The sequence below is a fragment of the Muntiacus reevesi genome, chromosome 15 (genome assembly GCF_963930625.1).
Source record: "Muntiacus reevesi chromosome 15, mMunRee1.1, whole genome shotgun sequence".
Classification (NCBI taxonomy): domain Eukaryota; kingdom Metazoa; phylum Chordata; class Mammalia; order Artiodactyla; family Cervidae; genus Muntiacus; species Muntiacus reevesi.
The window spans coordinates 6,373,026-6,393,788 of NC_089263.1; the positions used below are offsets into that span (position 1 = coordinate 6,373,026).

Here is a 20,763-nt window from a genome sequence, read left to right on the forward strand (position 1 = left end):
TGGACTTAACCAGAAAGGTACCCATGGATGCTGGTGGTCTTATAAATTCAAAATCATACCCCTTACCTTAGGGAACACTATATTCAATAAGCTATGGTTAGTCTTGCCTACAGGCCAAATTTGGCCTGGGGTTTTCCATATCCTGTCATTCCAGATACAAATGTTCAGTTCAGTTCAGTTCAGTCACTCAGTCGTGTCTGACTCTTGGTGACCCCATGAATCGCAGCACGCCAGGCCTCCCTGTCCATCACCAACTCCCAGAGTTTACTCAAACTCATGTCCATTGAGTCGGTGATGCCATCCAGCCATCTCATCCTCTGTCATTCCCCTTCTCCTCCTGCCCTCAATCCCTCCCAGCATCAGGGTCTTTTCCAATGAGTCAACTCTTGGCGTGAGGTGGCCAAAATATTGGAGTTTCAGCTTCAGCATCAGTCCTTCCAATGAATACCCAAGACTGATTTCCTTTAGGATGGACTGGTTGGATCTCCTTGCAGTCCAAGGGACTCTCAAGAGTCTTCTCCAACACCACAGCTCAAAAGCATCAAGTTTTCAGTGCTCAGCTTTCTTCACATCCAACTCTCACATCCACACATGACGACTGGAAAAAAAATAGCCTTGACCAGACGGACCTTTGTTGGCAAAGTAATGTCTCTGCTTTTTAATATGCTATCTAGGTTGGTCATAACTTTCCTTCCAAGGAGTAAGCATCTTTTAATTTCATGGCTGCAAGCACCATCTGCAGTGATTTTGGAGCCCAGAAAAATAAAGTCTGACACTGCTTCCACTGTTTCCCCATCTATTTCCCTTAATATTCTTCCCCAAGTCTAATTCCTTTACTCTTCCCCAAATCTAATTCCTAACATCTTTTCTGACATTCTCTTTTACCAATGGTATATCACAATGTTTGCTGTTTCTAAATCGCACCTTATATAATTGTATTATATAAGAATTCTTTTGTTGCTAACTCATTGAATATGATTTTCTCTTCTACTATAGTTCTATATTGATACCTAAGCAGTTCTATATTGATACCTAAGCAGTTCCAAATACAGATTGGTTGTTTTGAGTCTTCAGACAGAGGGAAAGAAATTTGAAAGAGAAACAATAAAAAGCAAATGGCATCATCATCATCAGTCATCCACATGGTGCCAAAAAGGAAATAATTTCAGGGGAACTTGTGGGTCCAGTCTATCTCAGGAGATGTTCTAAAGATATGAGCATCACAAATGTCTGTATTTGGTTACTCACCAGGATGGCAACGTTTAAAGAAATGGTTATTTAGGAATATGATAGTAATCTGCCAAACGGGATTTTTTGGAAAATGTCTCATGTATGGATTAAATTAAATATATCTTGAGTTGTGTGTCTATCATCATGAACTATGAAGAATCACAGTATAGGCTAGTTACATCTGTTAAGAGTATGACAGATGAGCCACAGACTGGGAGAAAATATTTGCAAATCACATATTTGAAAAGAAACATGTATTCAGAATGTATAAAGAACTCTCAAAAGTCAATAATACAAGCCCAAACCATCCAATTTTTTTAAAATGGGGCAAAAGATTGGAACACATTTCACTAAAGGTAAGAGTTGACCCTTGAACGAGTTTGAATTGTGTGGGTCCACTTAAACGTGGATTTTTTTTCAATAATAAGTACTACGGTACTACATGATCCAAGTTTGGTCCACAAATGTGGAATCACAGATAAAGAGGAACCCCAGACACAGAGCACTGACTATAAGCTATATGTGGACTCTGGGCTGTGCCGAGGAGCCGCCCCAACCCCTGAATCATTCAAGCGTCCACTGACATGACAGGGAACTAAACACATGAAAAAGTTCACATCAACAATCATTAGAGAAACGCAAACTAAAACCAGGAGACATTGCCCACTTATTAGAATGTCTGAAAGAAAAAAAACTGACAAGGATTCTCATGAAATACACAGTAACACAGTCATGTTGGAAACCGTTTGGCAGTGTTTTGTAAAGTTAAACATACACTTACCACATAACCTGGCAAATGCATTCTTAGATATTACCCAAGTGGAATGAACTTACGTTCACACAAAACCCCAGATATGAATGTTTGCAGCAGACCATTTCATTCCATTTGTATAACATTCTGGAAAAGGTAAAATATAGGGATAAAAAACACGCTCCTATTTCCAGAGGCTGGTGTATCTCCTTAAGAAGAGAAGTTAATTCTCCTTAAGAAGAGAAGTTAAGGGACACGAGGGACATTCTTGGGGTGAGTGAACTGTTCCAAACCTTGATTATAACAGTGACTTATACAATTGCATGCATTTATCAAAATTCGTGGCATTATACACAAAAAGGGTGAACTTTTCTGTTTGTAAATTACAGTTTAATAAAATGAACAAAAAACAAATAGTACCATTGCGCTAAAGCACAGTCCTAGAGCCCTCTGTTCTGTTAGCCATTAGTCTTTTAGTTACTGGATTATGGGGAAATCTTAGGGGAAGGGCAGACACAGCAGCGGGGGACCTCAAGAGCTTTTAATTCAATGGCTATTCACTAACTTGTGCAGAGACACTTCAATATTGTCAATAACTTAACAGCCAGTATGGGTACACTAGTGCAAAGCAATTGCACAATGGCCTATCAATGGTGTCAACATTTATATGGAATTTTCCTCAAATGTTTTTCTTTGGTTTGCTACTTTGCCTTTATCCCTCTTACTTTCCCTTTATCCCTCTTACTTTCCAAACCTCTGTTGACTCTATGTGATCATATAAGCATGAGAGTCTGTAGCAGCACAATTGTGATTTTGTATGAGTATTTCTGTGTCTTAAAAACGCATTACTCTTATGAACCATTCTGTAAAGATGAGGAAACAAATTTAAATTTTACTTTATAATTACTGTCTGTTTCTTAATGTGGAGAAAATTAAGATGAGAGGACCATATCCAAAATGCTATTATGCAGCATGGCCACTAAGTCTGGAAACACAGGTCAACACATAATAAATGACTCTTTTGATGACATACAACACATGGTATAATGATTAAATTTTTGTATCAATTTGGCTAGGCCAGGGCATCCAGATATTTGGTCAAACACCAGTTCAGATGTTTCTGTAAACATATTTTTAAGATGGGATTAACATTTAAATCAGCAGATTTTGAATAAAGCTGATTACCCTCTATAATGTTGAATGGGCCTTGTCAAATAAGTTGAAGACCTTTAAGAGGAAAAGACTGAGCCCTCAAGGAAAAATTCTGCTTCCAGACTGTCTTTAAACTCAAGCTGCCATATCAGCTCTTCCTTGGGTTTCTAACAGGCTTTGCAAACTTCAGACTTGCCAGTGCCCACAGTCATACAAGCCGGTTCTGTAAAATAAATCGGCCTCCTTCTCCCTTCCCTCTCAGTGCCCATCACCCCACCTACACACACCCACACACACACTCTCTTTCTACTGGTTCTGTTGCTATGGAGAAGCCTGATACTCATGGTAAAGCACATTGTTTTCAAACTTTATAGCCATACTTTAGTATGAGAATACTGAGCAAAACCAGAGAACAATAAAAACAGGATAAAAAGCAAGCAAGTGATTCATGAATAATTACTTCATACTGTTATTGCCTTAACAGCTGTCACTCCTTAATCTTACAACTGTTGATTAAACTCTACAAGGACACTGTCCAAAGAATGTAACAATAACAAAGGTTTAGAAAAGTGAAAGCCATACTTTTCCTAATGCTAGAAAGATAGGTTTCTGACAGAAACCACTGAAAAGACTCACATGAACAAGTAAGTGGATCCTCATTTCACATACCATCTAATTTCCCTTTGATAATTCTTTTAGCAGAAGTTCCTATTCTTCACCACTGGCTATAAACAGCTAATTAAACTCATTTTACAAAACTTCTATTAAATGCCTTCTCTGGTTAACCCTGGAGAAGAGGAGCAACTCTGTAAGAATGCAGGCTGTGAGGGAGTTCACACGAGTAGGCATCTTTCTGCTGGTCCTGGCCAACCAACTGTGACCTCATCAGAGACTGAATATCCACTCCACTATACGGAATGATGCAGGAAAAGGTATTTTCCACTCTTGCTTTCAAGAAGCTAGTAAAGAAGCTCAAATAGAGAGAGGTGATTTTAGACCAAGGAGAAGAGGGAGACAGTGTATACAGTGCAGTGGTTAAGTGTGGACAATAAAGCAGATGGTAACTCTACTGCCAACCAGCTTTGTGACCTGGGATACCTTACTCAATCTTTCTGAGCTCCAGTTTCTTAATTTCTAAGACAGGGATGATATTACAAGAGTTGCTGGGAGGATTATGTGCAATACACAGATAAATCTATGAGTACACTATCTGGTACACAGTAAGGTAGAAATACTCATAGCCATGCTTTCTTCTTATTATAATAAGGAATTCTGGGGGGTAATATACATGCTGTGATGGTTTTCATATTAACATGGCTTGATCACGGTACTCAGACCTTTAGTTAAACACTAGCCTCGATGTTGCTATGAAGGAATCTCTATTGAAACCTAAGATTAACATGATGATATTCCAGGGAAAGGGAACAGGGATTTGGCTCTTTTGGCTCTGTGAATGCACAGGGCAGACAGGGCTACACAAACAGTTCCAGTGGCTAGAGAATCATGTCTATGGAAGAGCATAGAAAAATGGGAGAGTAGGCAGGAAAGGCACCTATCTTGAAAGTTAGTACTGCTCATCTCAGTAAGAAGTCATTGTGAAATAGTAGAGATGGAAGCTCCATGATGTGTCCAGTTCACAATAACATGAAATAACTATTAAGTGGCAATTATTAGGCTTTGGTAACTTTAATTTCTAACTCAATAGTTTTTATTATTTTAGAATGAATGCTGAGGTGGTTATAAAAAAGACTACATTCAAATCCTCAAGTAGGTTAATAAAATGAGTTGGTGCTCCAGTGGCTAAGATTCCACGTTTCAATGCAGGGGGTCCTGGGTTCAATCTGTGGTCAGGGAACTAGATCCCACATGCTACAACTAAGACCCAAGAGAGTTAAATAAATAAAGAAATGCTTTAAAAACTGAATTGAAATCTATTACAAATGTCAGGACCCTTGGCTTAGTTAAACAGACAATTTATAGCAATAATCACAATTCCTTTTCAATTCAATGTTTTCAGAGCTGCCATTCAGCATGTAAGCTTAAACAAGATAAATGAATAGTAACATCACTTTGCCACTAAGATTATGCTCCAAAACATGTATGTGATTTTGCAAATTAATTCATATGCATTTTCAAACTTATCACTCCACCAACCAAAGTGTTGAGAGTAAAGAATTAGTTTAAATCCCCTTACCAAAAGAACCCAAACGACTAAATTTTATACTTCAGAAAATATACTGTCATTCACATGCTCATTATTGAGGGAACTGCTACCGGATTAATCCTTTTTAGCTAAAAAAAAGCTAAAAGGAAAGGGGAGAAGTGAATGTAGGGAAGGAAAGAAGCTATGCCGCCCTGACAGAATAAGCCTCGATTTGGATAAAGCATCTGTCCTCTTGGCAGGGTCTCTTCAGGGCTTGGTTCTGTTCCATCTGGGAACACATTTATTTTACTTTCATTTTTGAAGGATATTTTTGCTGGTTGCTAGGTTGACTGTTTTTTTCTTTAGCACTTTAAAAATATCATTCTACTGTTTCCTGGCCTTCAAAATTTCTGATGAGAAGGCAACAGTCTTTTAAATTATTTCTTTGTATGTAGTTTGTCATTTTTCTCTGGTTGGTTTCAAGATTTTCTTTTTACGTTTGGTTTTCAGCAGCTTTGCCTGGGGATGGTTTTCTCTATAATCTATATTGCTTAGAGTTCACTTAGTTTCTTGAAAATGTAAATTTATATGTTTCATCATATTTGGCAAGTTTTTGGACAATATTTGTTCAAACAACTTTGTTGCTACTTCTGCCCCATTTTCTCTCAGGTTTTTTATATTGTCTGGCAGGTTCCCGATGATGCTGATGTTCCTTCTTGTTTTCAGTCTTTTTTCATGTTCTTCAGATTGAATCTTTTCTACTGATCTACCTTCCAAGTTCACTGACTTTTCCTCTTATACCATTCTGTGTTAAGCTCATCAAATAAAGTTTTTATTTTCCTTGACACTAGGTCATATTTTCTTTATTCTTCAAATGTTATGCAATTTTAGATTGTACCCTGGACATCCTGAAAGTTATATTATGGATACTCTGAATTCTGTTAAATTCTTCTAAATCTTAGAAGGGATATTAGCATTTTTTAAATAAGCAATTAATAACTGCATTGGAATTAAAGTACAAACTCTGTCTCTTGAGTGATAGCTCAAATCTTACCTCAGTTTTGTTATTTTTTTTAATCTGTAGTTAGGCTGCTTTGTGCCTGTTTCATGGAGGTGTGATTCAAGTATCTCATATTGCTTGTTTTGGGTATGTAGGCAGCCCCTACACAAAAATGCACTGTTATTCCAAAGGATATTTTCTAGTATGTTGATTTAACTCAGAATTCAGAATGCATTTCTCATATAGACAACTCTGTTATCTTCAGCAGTTATACTAATAAACCATTTAACCTAAGTATTTATCCAAATTGTACCCAAACTCAGCTATAATTGCCTATTTATATAAGAAAAAGCAGAGCAGTGACTTGGTTTTCTCTGACTCATATAATCAGACAACTGAGAAAATAAACCTGATACAGGGCCACTTTTGATATAGGTCTGGAATAGGTCTTCTGAGTAGGCAAATGTGCCAATTCCACTTTATAAAATTCTATCATGGGAGGGACTTCTCCTCTGAGGTAAAACAAAAAAGAAATAAAGACATTTATTTCTGTAGTAACAGTAAGACAAATCCAGACAAAATGGAAACCACATTTTTCTAAGAGACTAGCAAAGAGCATGAGTGCAATCCAGGATGGCTCCCATGCTCCTCCCCTCCTGGAAGTCTCCTTCCTCCACAAGGAACAGGGTTAACCTGCGTAATCAATAGGATATAACAGAAAGGGCGGTGTGTGACTTCAAAACTAGGTCATAAACAGGCACTATGCTATCAATTTTCACTATGCTACTTTTCTCTTAGGGCATTTATTTTTTGTATTAGTTATTTTTGTATATTAGTATAAATATCTAAATGATCTTTTCTACAATTATTAGCAGAGTGCTGACTTGCTACTTAATGTTCAATAATTATTTGACAAATAAATGAACATGAAATAAGGAGGAGCTACCTTTATTCACATTTCTGTGAATATCAAATATAATTTTATGAGACTTCTGAGAATTCTTGAAACTGTGCAATATTTGTTAATTGCTATTTTTATAACTTTTTCTATGTTTTACACCTGGTTCTCTATTTTCCCTCTGTGATGTGAATTTTATACATTTATCTACATATATATCCAACTTTTTAATATCATGCCACAGATCCCTAGAGTAGCCCACCAGGCTCTTCTGTCCATGGGATTCTCCAGGCAAAAATACTGGAGTGGGTTGCCATTTCCTTCTCTAGGGGATCTTCCTGACCCAGGGATTGAACCCAGGTCTCCCGCATTGTAGGCAGATGCTTTAACCTCTGAAACACCAGGGAAAGTAAGCTATCTATATATATATCCGACTTTTTTATATCATGCCACAGATCCCTAGAGCTGTACTTGTTTTGATCCAGTTTTCTGTGACTGTAATCAGAAAAGGGTATATGACTGTTTCAGAGAAAGCACAGTACAGCAGGAGCTGGTGTGTTCTTTATCCTAGACCTGTCCCTGGGCTAGACAAGAGCATGTGGTGGTGGTGGAGAACAAACTGTGAGATTCTGCTGTTTTCAGCTTAAGCATCATCTCCTTGGAAAGAATCAGCACAGGTTTGTTTATTTACTGACTCTTCATTTGGATCCCTAGTTAAATTATGAGGTCCATGAAGGCAGGAGGAACTGAACTGTTTGGCTCCTACACTGTATGGCCATTGTCTAGAGAATAACCTAAACACAGGAGTTGCTCAAAAATATGCACTGAATAAACAAAACTGAAACACAATCCTTGTTCAGAATCAGGAGATATACTTTCTAGGCCTCCGACACCCTAATGTTCTTTACACAGATTTACCTTAGAATCTTGTTCTTCACCTTGCCTTCCTTTTCCCAAACCATCATTCCTTTGACTTGGAATGGGAGACTCCCTTTGTATATATACAACAGACAAAAGAGATAAAAGAAGGGAGCCCCTTAATTCTATTGTTAAGCTTTCAATACTTACCATGTATTAGAATTTGATGGCTTCTGAACAACCGTCAACAGGAAAATGTTGGATCCCACCAAAAAAAGATACCCTGCATCCAAGGTCAAAGGAGAAGCCACAACAAGATGGTAGGAGGGGTGCAACTGCATTTAAAATCAAATCTAAGACCCGCCAGAAATGATTGGTGGGCACCAACAAAACCTCGTGCCCACCAGGACTCAAGGGTTGGAGCAGCGACCTCCACAAGAGACAGAGCCAGGCCTGCCTTTGAGTGTTTCAGTGTCTCCTGAGGCAGCACGGGTCAACAGTGACCTGACATGGGGGCAGAGGCTCTGGCTGCAGCAGACCTGGGAGGTGTGGCATGTGCCATAAGTCCTCTTGGAGGAGGTCACCAATAACTCCACTATCGAGCCACCAAGCAGGTGACTCACAAATTGGAGAACAATTATACCAAAGAAGTTCTTCTACTGTTGCAAAAGTTCTAGGGCCCAGAACAGTTTGCCCAACCTGGGGATCCAGCAAGGGGACTGAGAACCCCTAAGAATTTGACTTTGAAGGCCAGTAGAATTTGATTATAGAACTTCCACAGGGCTGGGGAAGCAGACTCTTGGAGGGCACAAGGAGAAAGGAGCAGTGGAGAAAGGACCCAGGAGAAAGGAGCAGTGACTCCACAAGAGACTGAGCCAGACTTGCCTGTGAGTGTCCAGGAGTCTCTGGCAGGGGAGTGAGATGACAGTGGCCTCTGACAGGGTAAAGGGCACTGAACACAACAGTCCTGGGAGCTGCAGCATGCTGACATAAGTCCTTTTGAAGGAGGTCGCCATTACCACCATTACCCCTACCATAGTTTGGCCTCAGGCCAAACTACAGGGAGGGAACACAGCCCCACCCATCAGCAGAAAATTGGGTTAAGGATTTACTGAGCATAGGCCTGCCCACCAGAGCAAGATCCAGTTTTCCCCACAGCCAGTCCCTCCCATCAAGAAGCTTCTACAAGCCTCTTATCCTCATCCATCAGAGGGCAGACAGAATGAAAACCACAATCACAGAAAACTAACCAAACTGATCATATGGACTACAGCCTTGTCTAACTCAAAGAAACTGTGAGACATGCCATGTAGGGCCACCCAAGATGGATGGATCATGGTGGAGAGTTCTGACAAAATGTGGTCCACTGGAGAGGGAATGGCAAACCACTTCAGCATTCTTGCCTTGAGAACTTCATGAATAGTACGAAAAGGCAAAAAGATATGACACTGAAAGATGAACTCACCAGGTTGATAGGTGCCCAATATGCTAGTGGAGAAGAGCGGAGAAATAATTCCAGAAGGAATGAAGAGGCTGAGCCAAAGCGGAAACAACACCCAGTTGTGAATATGTTTGGTGGTGAAAGTACAGTCTGATGCTGTAAAGAGCAATATTGCATAGGAACCTGGAAGGTTAGGTTCCATGAATCAGGGCAAATTGGAAGTGGTCAAACAGGAGACAGCAAGAGTGAACATTGACATTTTAGTAATCAGTGAGCTAAAAAGGACCGTGTGTGTGAATTTAACTTAAATGATCATTGTATCTACTACTGTGGGCAAGAATTCCTTAGAAGAAATGGAGTAGCCCTCACAGTCAACAAAGAGTCCAAAATGGTTGGATGCACTTGGGTGCAATCTCAAAAGTGACAGAATGATCTCTGTTTCCAAGGTAAACCATTCAATGTCACAGCAATCCAAGTCTATGCCCCAACCATGAATGCCAAAGCAGTTGAAATTGAACTGTTCTATGAAGACCTACAAGACCTTCTAGAACTAACACCCAAAAAAGATGTCCTTTTCATCATAGGGAACAGGAATGCAAAAATAGGAAGTCAAGAGATACCTGGAGCAACAGGCAAATTTGGCCTTGGAGTACAAAATGAAGCATGGCAAAGGCTAATTGAGTTTTGCTGAGAGAATGCACTGGTCATAGCAAGCACCCTCTTCCAACAACACAAGAGATTATTCTATACGTGGACATCACCAGATACCGAAATACCAGTACTCGGTCAATACAGAAATCAGATTGATTATATTCTTCATATCTGAAGATGGAGAAGCTTTATACAGTCAGCAAAAACAAGACCAGGAGCTGACTGTGGCTCATATCACGAACTCCTTATTGAAAAATTCAGACTTAAATTGAAGAAAATATGGAAAACTACTAGGCCATTCAGGTATGACGTAAATCAAATCACTTATGATTATACAGTGGAAGTGAGAAACAGGGATTAGATCTGATAGAGCACCTGAAGAACTATGGATGGAAGTTCATAACACTGTACAGGAAGCGGTGATCAAAACCATCCCCAAGAAAAAGAAATGCAAAATGGTTATCTGAGGAGGCCTTACAAATAGCTGAGAAAAGAAGAGAAGCAAAAGGCAAAGGAGAAAAGGAAGGATGTATCCATCTGAATGTAGAGTTCCAAAGAAGAGCAAGGAGAGATAAGAAAGCCTTCCTCAGGAAACAATGCAAAGAAATAGAGAAAAACAACAGAATGGGAAAGACTAGAGATCTAGAAAAACAACAGAATGGGAAAGACTAGAGATCTCTTTAAGAAATTTAGAGATACCAAGGGAACATTTCACACAAAGATGGGCATAATAAAGGACAGAAATGGTATGGACCTAATAGAAGCAGAAGAGATTAAGAGGAGGTGGCAATAATACACAGAAAACCTATACAAAAATGATTTTAATGACCCAGATACCCACAATGGTGTGATCACTCACCTAGAGCCAGACATCTTGGAGTGCAAAGTCAAGTGGGCCTTAGGAAGCACCACTACGAACAAAGCTAGTGGAGGTGATGAAATTACAGCTGAGCTATTTCAAATCCTAAAATATGATGCTGTGAAAGAGCTGTACTCAATATGCCAACAAAGTTGGAAAACTCAGCAGTGGCCACAGGACTGAAAAAGGTCAGTTTTCATTCCAATCCCAAAGAAGGGCAATGTCAAAGAATTTTCAAACTACTGCACAACTGCAATCATCTAACACGCTAGCAAAGTAACACTCAAAATTCTCCAAGCCAGACTTTAACAGTACGTGAACTGAGAACTGCCAGATGATCAAGCTGGGTTTAGAAAAGGTAGAGGAACCAGACAGAGATCAAATTACCAACATCTGTTGGATCATAGAAAAAGCAAGAGAATTCCAGAAAAACATCTACTTCCACTTCACTGACTATGGTAAAGTCTTTGACTGTGTGGATCACAACAAACTGTGGAAAATTCTTCAAGTGATGGGAATACCAGACCACTTTACAAAACTGCCTCTTGTGAAACCTGTATGCAGGTCAAGCAGCAACAGTTAGAACCGGACATGGAACAACAGACTGGTTTCAAATCAGGAAAGGAGTACGTCAAGGCTGTATATTATCACCCTGCTTATTTAACTTTGCAGACTACACCATGAGAAACGCTGGGCTGGGTGGTGCACAAGTTGGAATCATTATTCCCGGGAGAAATATCAATAACTTCAGATATGCAGATAACACCATCCTTATGGCAGAAAGAGAAGAGGAACTAAAGAGCCTTTTGATGAAGGTGAAAGAGGAGAGTGAAAAAACTGGCTTAAAATTTAAAACTCAACATTCAAAAAACAAAGACCATGGCATCCGGTCCCATCACTTCATAGCAAATAGATGGGGATACAATGGCAACAGTGACAAACTATTTTCTAGGGCTCCAAAATCACTGCCGATGGCGACTGCAGCCATGAAATTAAGACGCTTGTTTCTTGGAAGAAAAGCTATGACAAACTCAGATAGCACATTAAAAAGCAGAGACATTACTTCGCCAACAAAGGTCCGTCTAGTCAAAGCTTTGGTTTTTCCAGTGGTCATGTATGGATGTGAGAGTTGGACCATAAAGAAAGCTGAGTGCTGCAGAATTGATATTTTTGAACTGTGGTGTTGGAGAAGACTCTTGAGAGTCCCTTGAACTGCAAGGAGATCACACAAGTCAGTTCTAAAGGAAATCAAACCTGATTATTCATTAGAAGAACTGATGCTGAAACTGAAGCTCCAATACTTTGGCACCTGATGCGAAGAGTCGACTCATTAGAAAAGACCCTGATGCTGGGAAAGATTGAAGGCAGGAGGAGAAGGGGATGACAGAGGACAAGATGGTTGCATGCCCTCATTGACTCAATGTGCATGAGTTTGAGCAAGCTCCAGAGATGGTGAAGGGCAGGGAAGCCTGGTGTGGTGTAGTCCCCGGGGTCACAAAGAGTCAGACACAACTAATCGACTGAACATTATTAGAATTTTGAATACATCTTTGCACAGAAATATTTTATAAGTAAGTGTAACTTTTGGGGTGCAAAATGGATTAAATGACCATTTAATGAGCTGGTTAGGAGTATAACCACCAATTCTTCTTCTATACAAAATGCATTCTGAGTTAAACCAATAGATTAAAAATACCTTTTGGATTACATTTCATTGGTAGATGGGACTGCCAACCCTCCAAAAAACCAATAATATTGGAAAACTGATTGCTTGATAACTCTCCTTTTAATAATTTTATCTTCTTATTATTACTACCAAAGGAATATGCTAATAATAATAAAAAGTGTAGACTATCTATGAATAATTGGCATATCTTGCCTTACTCTTTATTTTCTCAAAGATGTGAAGCTCTCATAAAACTCACTAACTGTGCTATCAGATGCCAAGTCAACAATGACAATATATTTTTTAAAGTGCAGGGGTTGCAATGTTCATCGCAGCACTGTTTATAATAGCCAGGACATGGAAGCAACCTGGATGCCCATCAGCAGATGAATGGATAAGAAAGCTGTGGTAGATATACACTATGGAATTTTACTCAGCCATTAGAAAGAATTCATTTGAACCAGTTCTAATGAGATGGATGAAACTGGAGCCCATTATACAGAGTGAAGTAAGCCAGAAAGATAAAGACCAATACAGTATACTAATGCATATATATGGAATTTAAAAAGATGGTAACAATAACCCTATATGCAAAACAGAAAAAGAAACACAGATGTACAGAACAGACTTTTAGGCTCTGTGGGAGAAGGCGAGGGTGGGATGTTCTGAGAGAATAGCATTGAAACGGGTATACTATCAAGGGTGAAACAGATCACCAGCCCAGGCTGGATGCATGAGACAGGTGCTCAGGGCTGGTGCACTGGGAAGACTCAGAGGGATGGGGTGGGGAGGGAGGCGGGAGGGGGATCAGGATGGGGAACACATGTAAATCCATGGCTGATTCATGTCAATGTATGGCAAAAACCACTACAATATTGTAAAGTAATTAGCCTCCAACGAATAAAAATAAATGGAAAAAAAAAAAAGAATAAATAATGGAAAAAAAAAAAGTGCAGGGGTTGAGGGTGGAATTCCCTGGTGGTCCCATGGTTAGGACTCAGTGCTCTCTCTGCCATGGGCCCAGGTCCAATCCCTGGTCAGAAAACTAAGATCCCGCAAGCCATATGATGTGGCCAAAAATTAAAAATAAATACAAGGAAACATGTATCTCTCAACTCGGCACAAACAGAACCTTGTAGCAGTCAGTAATAGCTATATCTAAACACCAAAGAAGCCTCTTTATCTCAAGTAAGAGCTATTCCTTAATTGTGGTAGAAATTTTAGATCATATTACAGTGCAGTCTCTGAAGGCTTTGGTGTAGAAAAAACTGCCTTCAGCCTTGGAGCCTGCTTGCATCATTACATGCATCTTGGTGACTGAGGGTATTTTACTCACTACTTGGAAAAATTAGACTATATTATAGATATTTTAAGAACTTATTAGGATTAATGAGTGAGTAATATCACAGCTGTCACATGATCAGCTGCAGAAAAATCACTGAGCTAAAAACTCTTACCACATATTCTACTATCTGTTCTTCACAGAAAGTTCTGGAATATATCTCTGGGCTTATATTTCATCAGCCTACACAGGCACTGAATTGATCTAGGGCGCTTCCAAGATAACAAGCACATAATTTTTCCTAGGGGAAGGCCACTACTCCTAGGATTACTGTCTCTGGAATAATCACTGCTCCGGGCCCATCCCCTGGAGCCAGGCCAGCAGGGGAATGGCTGTCTCTATGTACAGGCTTATTGTCATCCCTTTTCTTGCCAGAACTACATAGAATATGAGTCAGGTTATTCAGGATGTTTGAAATTATAAGCAGAGAGTCAACATGCTGGCTAAGTAGCCTCAAAAGTGTTCCAAGTATCCTGTGGCTGCTTAAGTGAGGAAAGTGAGGCCAGTCAAAAAAAGCTGGTCCTGCCAGCTGAGCTGTCCTGTATTAAGCCCATGCCACTCTGGGAACCACTTAAGGGTGGTTCTGTCTCACTGTTATAGAAGGAAAGCTGACATTATCTTTCTAAAAGCCTAACTGAGAAGGAAAGATTAATGCTGTCCTGAAAATAAAAGTTTTTCATTTCCTATTAACTGAAACATCTGCTTTGGTTGCTGGAATCATGATTTGTATTGAGGGACTATTTCAAATGTCAAGCTGTAAATATTTTCAATTGGTAAAATCCCAGATACTAGGGTTGATAATGTAGTAAAATTGTCACTGCAATGGAAGGAAAAGAAAAACTTTTACATTAATGCTAATTCCTCCAGTATTTGTGACTGATACTACTGAGTTTATAATGATATGCATGGATTAATTTTTCTTTTACCTGGAAAACAACAAATAACTGACCAAATTTATAACTTAACAACTAAACTCAAAATAAAATACCCTAATTGCTTGTTCAATATTTTTGGTTTCTAAGGATATTTGGTTTAGCATGTTAAGTGTCAAAACAAAACTGACTATCAAAAGTCATACATCTCTTTTGGAGCTTTATCAGGGCTAGGTACTGAAGTAGAAATAAAGAAAGCAAAAGAGCTATTAGTATAAAATGTGAAATCAGCCTTACCCACTGCACCCGATGACTTTGTTGTACAGAAAGGATGGCAAGCCTTTGAGATGAATGTTGTTATCCACGTACACGTATTGAAGTTCTCGAGATCGACCTAAATCTGGGTTAGAAAGAAAAGTGTTGCAATTCTTATAAATATATACCAATATAAGTGAAACATGAAATTTAATAAATAATGTTAGAATAATTCAAAATTTCTACTCTGGAAGAAAAAATGTTGCAGATTTACCTAGGTGTGAAATTAAGTCAGCTGCAATATGAGATTCTACATCAGAAAACATGACTGTTGAAAAAATTATTCAACCCACCTGAACTCTGAGTATTTAAAGTGTAAAATGAGTACTGGTAATGGAATATTATCAGATTCCTTCCCATATGAAAATTCTATGACTTTTAATAAACAACTTCTATTTATTAAGTTTGTTATGAAAGTGTTAGTCCCTCAGTCGTGTCTGACTCTTCACAACCCCAGTGAACTACAGGCCTCCAGGCTCTTCTGTCTGCAGGATTTCCCAGGCAAGAATACGGAAGTCAGTTGCCATTTCCTCCTCCAAGGCATCTTCTTGACCCAGGGATAATAAACAATTTATATTTATTTATGAAGTTTTTATAGGTCATTTATTTAGTTTCATTTTTCTCCACAGGAAAAAGTGTCATACGAACTAAGTTAGCAGGTCAGCCCAAACGACATCTAGTTCTGCCCCAATATCAAGATTTACTGTGTCTCACCTCCCTTTGGCAGAAAGATGATAGAAGGGATGACAGAGAGCTAGGGATCAGTCAGGCCCTGGCTGGGCTGGGCCTCAGGAGCCAGCTGATGTAGGAATGGGTGGAATTGCCCATGGTTGCAGGGGGAGGAAGGAGCAGAGGGAATCCCAAATCCCAGTTCTCAGTGAGGTGTGGGGTGCAGCTGGATGGACAAGACCTACAGGCCAGGGAGCCAGGGGGGCAATGGGTTTATACCAGGAATAGGGAGAGATGAGAAAGAGAGTCCAAAGAGAAGAATCTGTAGTAGGAACAAGTATGCAGAAAGAAGGCGACTCCAGAAGTCTCCCACAGGTAGCTGGACATCACTGACTCAAGGGACATGAGTCTGAGAAAACTCCGGGAGATAGTGAAGGACAGGGAAGCCTGGTATGTTGCAGTCCATAGGGTCACAAAGAATCAGACACAACTTAGGGACTGAACAACAATAAAGCTGGGCAAAGGGGTAGCAAAGCCTAGAGTATTTGCTTGTGAAAAGAGGAAATAGGCTGAAAGGAGCTCTCTCTTCCCCTGTCCTTCCAAAGTTAGGATAGACAAAGGCCCAGATAGCTAAATTAGCATCTTTAATTTAAGGTTCTTAAGCATATTTACATTTCAAAAGAAAACCCATTTACCCATTAAGGATCTTTTAGGCACCATGGTAGGCCTTGGATATTCAGATATGAACATGATATTGAGGACAGACTTGAAAAATGGTTAACATGATCATTAACATACAACATGATCATTGGTATTAAAGAGTTTAATAGCAATGTCTAAGTCTTATGGATTCACAGGTGGGTTCTGGACAATTTATTACATTAAGTGGGAGGTGGATAATATAAGACTGAGGTAAGGAAGGGCTTGTCATGGATGAAAGTAGGAAATGGTGAACACTAACAGGGAGGCCTGGCGTGCTACGACTCATGGGGTCGCAAAGAGTCGGACACGACTGAGCGACTGAACTGAACTGACCGGACTGACTTCTCTTTTCCACTACAAATTTTATCACAGTAATCTTGCCCAGGATTAGCCCTGAGGCAAGTCACAAAAAGAGGAATCAAAATTGGAAGCACTGGGAAAAAAAAATTGGAAGCACTGGAAACAGGCAACAAAAGGGGAAGTGGGAACTCTTAGAGAGAAAAAAAGAATTACTAGGCTAGAGATGCCCTTTCCCAGTGGTGGTTCTAAGATATCTAACAAACAATACTGGAATGCAAAAATAGGAAGTCAAGAAATACCTGGAGTAACAGGCAAATTATGCATTGGAGTACAGAATGAGGCAGGGCAAAGGCTAACAGACTTCTGCCAAGAGAACGCACTGGTTATAGCAAACAGCCCCTTCCAACAACATAAGAGAAGCCTCTACACATGGACATCACCAGATGGTCAATACCGATATCAAACTGATTATATTCTTTGTAGTCAAAGATGGAGAAGCTCAATATAGTCAGCAAAAACAAGACCAGGAGCTGACTGTGGCTCATATCATGAAGTCCTTATTGTGAGGCTGTGCCATGACAGGCAGCCTAGATTAGGAGTAGGCCTGGTTTTCCAGGGTAACATGATTATCAGGCCACCTGGAGCCAGCCAATCAATGTGCGCCCAGTAAGAAAAAGGGAACATATCAGGGGAAAGCTGAAAAGCCCGCGAACGCCCAAGTTTGAAAAAAGCCCGCGGAAGGTTTGAGCCAATAAGATTACTTTGCAAACATGTAACCAATCCGCTTAAGCCAGCTACCAACTGCTTATGCACACCTTATAAATTGGGTAACAGCTTTGGCTCAGCGCTTTTCTGACCCTGCACCACTGCATTGGTTGCAGCAGTAAGCCCTGACTCGAGTCAGCAATAAACTTCCCTTTTTTTGCGAGTTGCATTGTCTTGGAAGCCTTCTCTCTTCCCGCTCGGGGATTCGGACATCGGGCATAACATTTTGGGGGCTCGTCTGGGATCCCTTGACCGAGGAAGGAGAACACTTTCAGGACAGGGGAAGGATAAATAATAGCACTGGTGCTCAGGCAGTTCAGGAAAGTCCAGTGTAAATCCGGGGCCCTGCTGAGAAGCAGGAAGGTATCTGGCGCAGAAGAAAGCTTTCTGTAAAGGGGGAACGGATTGAACGTTCCAGCCGGTGCAAGACCGAGGCCAGCGAGCGTGCTGGAAGGCTGCTGGCTCTGCGGGAAGGGGAGTTCCTCTCCTGATCCCAAGTCTGGTGAACAGTGGACGCCATTCGGTAAGGTGAATCTGCTACTGGGAAGCAAGAGAATTCAGGGGGCCTGAAAACCCAGCGCTGTGTCGTCGGCCTACATTTGTCTGTCCGTGTGTTTGTCTTCGGCTCTCCGTGTTTGTGTGTGTGCTGGCATTGTCTCTGGTCTCCCTTTTCTGGAAGCCCAGGGAAAAGTCCTGTAATGCCTGGGTGTCTGTAGGTGGCAGGAGACGTCTGTAAGTCCACCCCTTTTGCCCCCCTTTCCCGCCTCCTCCTCCTCCTTCTTTCAACCTGGCTTCCTCTCCTTCTTTTGAAATCTTTGAAGACATCTGAAGTTTTGTGTCTCTATAGAAGGTTTTCCGAGAGACTGTATTCTTGTATTTAAGGGAGTGTCTGATGAGGACTGCCAGGTTTATATGTGTGTGTTTTAACTCTGTCCTGTGTTGTGATTTGTGACAGCCATTTTGCTTTGTCTGGCCACCATTTAGATCTGGCCACCATTTTGTTAGAGCTTGATTTTCTTTTCCTGTGCCGTGAGACCACGGCTCTCAGGAACACTTATCTAGACCATCTCTAACTCCTGAGACTGAGAGAAAAAAAAGGAAAAAAGCCTTTAAAAATGTTATTTATTTCAACTTTTTTTATAAACTAGTAAATTTTATATTGTAATATCTAATTCATGACCAAACTTAGAAAATGAAGCTAGATCTTGCACTGTGTCTGTCTAAATATGTTTTGGTATGTCTTTGTCTCTGGAAAATATTTTTTAGGTTAATTTGTAAATGAGCTCTATTTAATTGGCTTAAAAAAGGGGTAAGTGCTTACAAATCAAATAATTCTAAATTAAACAATAAATTCCAGGTTTAGGTGAACTGGGAAATATTCAGTATTAAATACCTGATATTAATGTTTGTTTGTTGACCTATCTAATATAGACAAGTCTTAGAGTAATTAACATCAAGTGAAATATTTTCATTGTACCTAGGTTTAATATAAGTTAAATATTATACCTATTACAAGTTTGTCAACAAGGAAATTACCTTGAGTGAAAAAACTTCTAGAAAATGTAAATGAGGTATGAGTCTGTATATAAACTCTATTAAGAATAATTATTCTTTAAGAATATCTGTCTACAATGGTCTCCCCAGATTGGCATAATTTGAATCTCCAAGGGTTGTGCTAAACTAAGTATTGGAAGTCTATTAAATAATTAGGTCATTTCCAAATGAAATAAGATTTTAAACATTTACTACTAAACACTGACTTCCTTTTACAGAAAAACTAAAGAGATTTGGGACTATAAATGAATAATGTTCGATGCCATCCTAAAATGTTTTAAGAAAGCAAGAGTTTTAGAAATTATCACTGGTATTTATGCTCACCAATCTATAAAATGCTAATGTAAAAGTTAGCTCTTGATTGCTAAAGGAAAGCAGGAAGTGTGTTTTCAGTAAAGCATGAAAAAAATACTAAAAAGAGTTATGCATGATCAGGATTTTCTAAAACTGGATTATAATTAGTTAGATAAGTGGATTTTGTTAGGAATGACATGGTTGTAAGAAAACTGGTTAGAGCCAATTAGGTCCAAGATGGCTGAGCTGACTTTCACTAGACCTTGAGCCTTGGTATTTACGCCCATTGTGACATATCAACAAGCTAAATGATACAGCCATCAACATTGACTAACTCTGACCAAATGTTCTAAACGCTTTTAATTGATCTTTTCGATAAAAATTCCTAAATCGAATTCTTTTGAAGTTCCCTTGACCTCTAGCTAACTTTGGGGTGTTTCAGAGGGCCCCTGAAACAACCCAAAGAGAGATATTAAACTATTTGGTTGGTTAAATTACATAAAAAAAAGATTATCAAATGAGTAATAAAACCGCTCATGTTATAATGTATGAAAAATTACTAATACAGATATCCTAGAAATTATATGGAGTTCTTAACATTTTGATATGTCTTGGTATTCTAACGAAAAACTTGATGACTTCACAAAAGTTAACAAAGGACTGAATGAACCAGCAAATATGCTTATAACTTTTATGGTTTCTATCTGAGAAATTACAGGTTTAAATCATGTGTTTTCCAGGAATAGGAAAAACCTTCCTCTCAAACTAGTTATAAAAATAATTTGGTAAAATTACACGTTATAAACAAAACAATTATATTTTCTCTCTATCTGACTCCTCCAGAAATTTGAAACTCTTAGGTTTCCAGTAAGTTTATCAAATGATCTAAGAAGGTTATCTCACTAACAGGTACAAAAATCTCAAGGAATTTTTGAGACCTTAAAAAGAAAAGAGTTCACCTAGATTTGTTAGGCAAAATCTGTGATAAGCCTTTGGTGTGAGTTTCCCAGCTCTGTTTTATATTAAAAGTTCAGTCTGAGATCCAATAAGTGTTTCAGCAAAATAAAAAGTCTATGATCAATTATGGTTATATAAATCATCAGACCAAAATTAGTGAAAACAGACCTATTTTGCAAGCAAACTAGCCTTAATTTGGTTGTATTTGATAAAAATGAGGGTAGCTTTAGGGAGAAAAAGATATTTCAAAAAAATGTTAAATCCCAGTTTGTTCATGGAGGTCTGCATGTAGTAAGACTCATTTCTCAGATAGTTCTTTGCTGTTATGTGATATTAATGTGAAA

General features: G+C 39.2%; 1 protein-coding gene across 3 annotated transcripts in view; it reads right to left on the reverse strand.

The window, feature by feature from the left end:
• The window catches only part of LRRC28 (leucine rich repeat containing 28), a 206,388-nt gene that overhangs the window by 52,670 nt on the left and 132,955 nt on the right, over positions 1-20,763 (reverse strand). For all 3 annotated transcript variants that reach the window (XM_065906676.1, XM_065906675.1, XM_065906674.1), the window contains one exon: positions 15,161-15,263. In XM_065906676.1, the coding sequence (XP_065762748.1) occupies positions 15,161-15,263 (103 nt within the window). The remainder of the gene's footprint in view (positions 1-15,160; positions 15,264-20,763) is intronic.